The 6,734-nt window shown below is 50.7% G+C and overlaps 1 protein-coding gene across 1 annotated transcript; it reads right to left on the reverse strand.

Annotated features, from left to right (window-relative positions):
- Positions 1-3,768: 3,768 nt before the first annotated feature.
- RIPPLY1 (ripply transcriptional repressor 1) lies at positions 3,769-6,321 on the reverse strand. The gene is made up of 4 exons (XM_029240212.1): positions 6,179-6,321; positions 5,232-5,307; positions 4,553-4,617; positions 3,769-4,015 (listed from the first exon to the last, which is right to left on the reverse strand). The coding sequence occupies exons 1-4, from the start codon at positions 6,319-6,321 to the stop codon at positions 3,769-3,771; spliced, it is 531 nt and encodes a 176-aa protein (XP_029096045.1).
- Between the last annotated feature and the right edge of the window lie 413 nt (positions 6,322-6,734).

Raw genomic sequence — 6,734 nt, forward strand, 5'->3', positions numbered from 1 at the left:
TGTGTGTGTGTGTGTGTGTGTGTGTGTGTGTGTGTGTGTGTGTGTGTGTGATAATCAGGGACGACAGAGATGGAGGTGAGAGGGTTGAGAGCACAGAGCTGACCTTGACACCTGAGGGGAGTGGGTCTCTGGAGAGAACCAACAGTGGCAGATATGGTATTTGAACCCAGGTACATCTGCCTCCAAAGCCCATGCTATTAATCACTACAATATTAATGCCTGGCACAGAGTAGGTGCTCAATAAATATTTGTTTAATGAAGGAATTTATACTGCTGCCTCTTTCTGGAAAGTTTTCTCTCTCCATCTCTACCTGAGCCCATCCTTCAAGGCCCAGCTCAAATGAAGTCTCACACTCAACCGATTTGCCCTCTTTCGGCTGCTATGGGGTGGGGGAAACGGGAGGCAGCAGTGCTGGGATGAGGAAGTATGGGGCACTAGGATGGGCCAGCTAGGGTGGAGCCAGAGGAAGGACTCAGTTTTGCAAAGATTATTTTTCCCCCTGAGTTTGTGCACTGGATCTGAAGTTGCTACAAGGACTGGATACACCCATAACAAGGTAATTCACACTGGGCTCTGATTAGTCAGAACGGTGAATTCCAATCACTTAGCAACCATATCTGGGGAAGAGGACTGGAAGCCATTTCAGGGCAGGGGACTGGGAGGAAAATGAGACAAAATGGCTGCCACTGACCAAGGCACATGCGCAGTACGGGGGAGGGGGGGAAGTCAGAAGAGCTCATTCTGAATTAAGAATTACTGCTCCAAGGGTTTTAGGGTGTTTAAGCCACTGGGGATTTAAGGATTTGTAATTCTATGCTATATAATACCCTAAAACCAAGGATATTGGGATTCCAAGGATTTTAAACCTCTACTACCTATGGTACAAGGACTCGAGCAATTTCTGAGATATGAAATGCTCAAATGAAATGAAATGCTGGGAGCTTAGGACACAAAACAAGGATTTTAAACGGAACGCTGGACATGTGGACATGTTAAAATACTAATCCCCCTTTGACTTCAAATCAATCTTGGTTTAACCCTTAGGATAGTGGTTTCCAAATAGTCTTCCTCACAATCTAGGGATCTCTGAAGGTGCCTCACAGAAAGGGGGTGGAGAGAGTTCGTTTACAGAGAGAGGACACCAAGGTAGGAATTCTTTTTTATTTTTTAAATTTATTTATTATACAGCAGTTTCTTTTTAGTTACCTATTTTATACCTTTTAGTGCATATATGTCAATCCCAATCTCCCAATTCATCCCACCACCCCAGGTAGGAATTCTGTGTCTCCCATTGTGGCTCCGGCCAGGGCAGCTCCATCTTTATTTGGTTGGTATGTTGGCTTTCTGCATTCAATTCAAAAGAAGGGTGTTCCTGCTGAAGCACAAAAAATAAGTTGAAGCCACGTTTGGCCTCTGTTTCTTTGTTTGTTTGTTTAATGGGGGACAAACACTACAAAGATGCTGTGACTGGTAAACCATCAAATGGTGCCAAGGAGCTCAGGTGGAGATGACCGATAAATCAGTCATTAGTTGAACAAAAACCAGTCATTAGCTGACCCTAGCCTACTAATTCATTTCTGTTATAAAATTAATAATAACCACTACTACAACTATGATTACTATGAATACTACCACTTATTATTTGCTTTTACTATGTGCCAGGAGTTGTGCTAATTACTTTGCATATATTATCTCACTGAATCCTTACAACAACCCTGAGAGGAAGTATCATGACTTTCCCCATTTTACAGATGAGGAGACGGGTTCAGAGTGGATAAGTAACTTGCCCAAGGTCATACAGCTAGCACATGGTAAATTCCACTTTACCTACAAGCAGAAACAGAATGGCCTAAAGGAATTAAAGTGATCAAAGGGCAACTGCCTGGCAGCCTTAATTAAGGAACAAGGTTAAATTCTGACCAGTAGGTGGCACCAGTGTGTGAGTTGCGTGGCCTGTTTAAGGCTGTGTCCAATTCAGGGAAGTCCCAGTGAGGGCTCAGAACTGAAGCAGCCTGTCTTAAGCTGAGAGAGGAGAGTAAGAGAGATGGCCAGCGTTTCGCTACTGAATCAGATAATGCTACCCTGTCCTGTCCGTAGCTCAGCAAAGATATGGGAAGCCAGCAAGTGGGGGGACAGAGCTCGTTCTACCAAGAACTGCTTTAGGAAGACCTGAGAATCTTTTTCCTTCAACATTTCCTGGGCACCTCCCTTGTGCCAGGCAGTGTGCTGTGCAAAGAAGTCACGTAGGGATATCAAACACAAACACAGTCCCATCTTACTGCACAGAAAGGGAGGTAGATGCTATGGTAGATGAGGTACTGAATGATGGGGGCACCCAGCCTGGGCTTGGGGGTCTGGGGAGGCTTCTCACAGGAGACGTGTCTGAGCTAGTCCTGTTGCATGCATGAGAGCTTATCAGATACAAAAGTGGAAAAGCATTCCAGACAGAGGATTAAAGCCACAGAGGGATTAGAAAGCATGACACATTCAAAGACAGGCAGCATGAGCTTCGAGTGTTGAGATAGGAATCTGAAGAGATAGGCAAGAACCAGGTAATTGAACGGCCTAGAATATCAAGTTGAGGACTTGATTTGTGAATGTCTGAGTAGAGAAGCTATGGATTCTCAAGAGAACCTGTGATTTAAAAAAAAAAAGTCCAACTGTTGGTGAGGCAATGAAAAGCCATGATAGGGCTTTAAGCAGGGGGCACAACATGGTCTGATCTGGTGGCCAGTGTAGACGATGAATTGCAGAGGGAAAAGGAAGGCTGATTGGGGCAGGGGTGGGCCTGAGGGCCTGAGCTGTGGCAGATACAAAGGGACTTGAGAAGGTAAAATTGATAGGACTTAGTAGCCTCCCAAGGCCCCTCCCCACATGCACAGGCTCATAGCCAAGGCTGCACCTCTCACCTCTTCTCCCAGCCCCAGCCCTGCTTCCAACATTTAAGCTGCCCTCTGGGGGCCTTTTTGTTCCCTTTCCAAGCTGTCTTTGAGGTTTAATCAAGCCTGATTGCACAAGCTGACGAAGAGGGCCTGGCCCCATGTTGGGCCTCCCGTGGTACATTCCCACGAAGAAGGATCTGTCAACTGACCTCAGGTAGAGCAATGAAGTGGCCTTGAGCTGGTGTCTGACCCTCTCCCCATGGGTTCACAACGCGGGCAGAGTTCAGTTAAGAAATCAGTCCAGTTCCAGGAAAAAAGGTAAACATCATTTAGTTTATTTTTCTCCTGATTCATCTCATGCCAACACACAGACCCCAGTAGATAAGGGCCAAAAGGGGGGAGGTCCCCAAAGCAAGTTGAGTTTTTAGATGTCCCCTTCCTTTCCTGCAAGTTCCATCAGAAAGGCACCCCAGCTGTGCTTGCATCTGGTGTTGGTATCAAATCCGTGGAGGTGAAGCCAGAAGTCAGACTTTCCATGGGGAGACAGGAGTATGTGGCCACGTAGAAGGCTGGAGAGTCAAAAAGCCCTGAAGAGTGACAGTTCCCCTCTGCGTGGCAATGCTCTGTCCTCATCTGCTCCCTGGGGGCTTCAGAAAGCAAGTCTTCCTTCCCCTAGGCTTCCTAGGACGCTCTCACTGGCAACACAACAGCAGCCCAGTGAGATGCCAGAGGCCTGGGCTCGCAGGCCTGTTGGGTATAGCCAGGGTGAGCCGGTGTCTTGAGGACCCAACTTTCAATCCAGAGAGCTGTGCCTGGAGATTCCTGGCTAATCGACGCCCTGAAGCCTTGCCAGGCATACCGGACCCCAATTAGACTCTGACTGGCTCAGTTGGGACAGGTCAGGAGCAGGGAGGGAGAGGGAGCTGAGGCCCTGTGCGGCGCTGGCCCTGGCGCCTTCACACACCCTTCTGGCCCTTTTTCATCTGCTTCCTCCTCCTCTTCTCTGTCCTCCTCCTCCTCGCTGGCTGAGTCCTCATAGAGGTTGATGGTTGCCTGGACAGGGAAGTTCTGCAGTAAAATCTCCCCATCGCTGTACAGGTAGTCAAAGGAACGGGATTTAGGCCAGAAGAGCCTGTGGACAGAGAAGAAACACGGCCCCCACTTAGGGCACATATGTGCAGAGGGGTCAGTAGGGCCAAGAAGGAAGCCAGCCTGTAAACCCCTTCTACCTGCAGTAATGGGATGAGAGGGAAAAGAAGAAAGGGTGCTTTGTAACAGAACCTTCTGGATTGTTACAAAATGGCTCCAGACAGGGAGGTCCATAGCTCATAGCTGTGGGGAGCCCCAGTCCCGGCATGTATCAGTCCTGACACTGATCCCACCGCCCACCTCTGAAGGCCTCCAGCCAAGCATTCTCTAGCCCTGTGTCCTCCATCTCCTACTAAGGCTTTCTTCACTGACCCCTCCATAGGGGCTTAGGGGTCATTGACAATGACCCCAGGGAAGGCAACCTTGGCCAAGTCCCTTAACCTCTCTGGGCTTCTGTTTCCTGGTCTATGAAATAGTGATCGTAGCAGTGCCTCCCTCCTCCTGCCTCACAGGGCTGTTGTGAGGATTCAAAGGGCGAATGGATCTATGTCAAGTTCCAAGTCTGGTGCCAGAAGCTTACCTGACAGGGTGATGGAACTCAGAGTCAACCTTGGTGACCTCGGCACCTGTTGCCCCACCGGCAGCCTGTCCAAAGCAAAAGCTAGCATGTGGCTCAAAGTGTATGGCCAGATAACTGCCTCTTCCATGTCAGGGGTCAGCAGCCTGTAGGTAAGATGGTCTAGAAGAGACCTCAGACATCTCTGGGGTCCAGTCCCCACCCCCCCAGTAAGGGGGTCTGTCCTGGTTCTAGTTGAACAACAAGTGGACAGAGTCCGGGGGGTTGTTTGCTTTCCTGCCCCTGTTCTAACACCTGTTTGGAGACCGTCCAGGGCACAGAGTCCTACTGGAGCAGACAAGACGCAGGGGCGGAGTGGAGGTGGGCGAGAGCACCGGGGTTGGGGCCAGGAGACCGGGACGCTAGTGCCAGCTGCACCGCGGACGTGCTGTGGAGCCTGCCCTCATCCCTCCCGCACTCTGGACCTCAAGCTCTTCATCTTCTAAATTACCCAGAAACCTCAGCTCCGCCTTCCTCCCAGAGCTGTTGTGGGAATCAAAAGTCGGCAAGGCTGGGAAGGTGCTTTCCGGGGACTGCAGCCCTGGACAGAGGTCGGGGGCTCTCTGGGAAGGGACCAGTTCAGCGTGCCTGCATATGGTCATGTGTGTGTGCGCGAACACATGGAACAGGGGCTCAAACTCACCAAATCCACAGGTTTCCTCACCTGCCTTGGGAGGTCATTTGTAGAGGAGAGCCAGGGTCTCCAAAGACAAGCTCCTCTAGGACAAAGGGGAGAGATCAGCTGGTGGAGGGAGAAGAGACGGGGCTCCCTGAGATAACAAAAGAGGCCTGCCAAAAACGTGGCTCGGACTCCGTCTCCTTCAGGAAGCATTTCTTAAGGACCCTGAGTCCAGGTCAGGACAGACGCCCCTCCTCTCTGCTTCCACAGTGTTATCACACTGTTCCGTGATTATCTGTTTACTCGCCTTAGAGCTTCTTAAGGGCAGATTTATGTTCAATCATATCTGAATCCCCAACACCTAGCGTAATGCCTGGTACACGGTAGGTGTTTCTGTAAATGTTTGGTGAACGGTAAATGTTTGGAGGAATGAATGAGGGGTGGGTGAAAACTATCTTGCCCCCGCTCCAGGAAGTAGAGCTCACAGTTCTACCCTCTTCCTGGGCTGGGGAAAGGGGCCAAAAATATTTCTGGGTCCACTGCTTCCCCACTACCTTTTCCTGCCAAAGGTAGGAAAAGAGCAAATGGAAATCTTATGGGGTGGTCAGGAAAGAGACGGTCCTTCAGTCACAGACCTCTGGGGACTTTGGACCTCTTTCCCCTCTCTGCAGCCTAGGTCATGTTCAACCCACATTTCATGGCAATCTCCCCCTTTGCCCCTCGGTGGACTGGGCAACTTGGCCCATGAGGGCCTGGCTGCTTGGCTTTCAGCTTTGGCAATGCCCACTGTCCCCAAGTCCCCTCCTGCCAGCCGGAAGGATTAGTGACATGAAGAGCCAGTTGAGATATTGGCGCCTGAGATGGGGAGGGGGCACAGAGAACAGGGGTGCCCTGGACATCTCATTTCCTTTCCTCTCCCAGGAACCCCACTAAGACTGAGTTCAAATTGCCAAGGGCCAAGTTCCACTTACCGTTCACTTCTGTCTACTTCTTGTCTAGAGGAGAGAAGGGGCGATGGGTTTCCCAGGCCAGGGAGCGCCAGGGGGCCTTGTGCTAGGGCTGGAGCTGAGGCCGGGGCCAGGGCCGGGGCTGTGGCGCGAGCAGCAGGGTCCATCCTTAGGGTGTCAAGGCCAGGCAGGCTGTGGGGTCCTCCTATTTCTGAGAATCTCCCGCACTCTTTTGGCTTTTCCTGGGAGACCCTTTTATAAGGCCTGCCTGGACTCATAAATTATTCAGGGCCGTGCAAGGATGGGCTCCCTGACGGGTAGAGTAGGGGAGGGGAATGAAGATTTAGGAAAAGGGACTCAGGGAGGGAGAACTGTGTCGCTGGGTGTGAAATCTCTCCCAGTTGAATAAACAGAGAGTCAGTGGGGGGCAAGGAGTTCTCTTTACCTCCAAGTCAGAAAGGAAAACACAAAAGGGGCAAATCGCACACCGTTTGTGCAAATTCCCCAGGCAGTAGCAAGGCCTGAGGGGTGGGGAGGGAAGGAGGGAAGCTCGTTAGAAACCACAGAAAGTTCTCAGGCG

The sequence above is a fragment of the Monodon monoceros genome, unplaced genomic scaffold (genome assembly GCF_005190385.1).
Source record: "Monodon monoceros isolate NGI ecotype Baffin Bay Population unplaced genomic scaffold, NGI_Narwhal_1 Super_Scaffold_22, whole genome shotgun sequence".
NCBI classification, from domain to species: Eukaryota; Metazoa; Chordata; class Mammalia; order Artiodactyla; family Monodontidae; genus Monodon; species Monodon monoceros.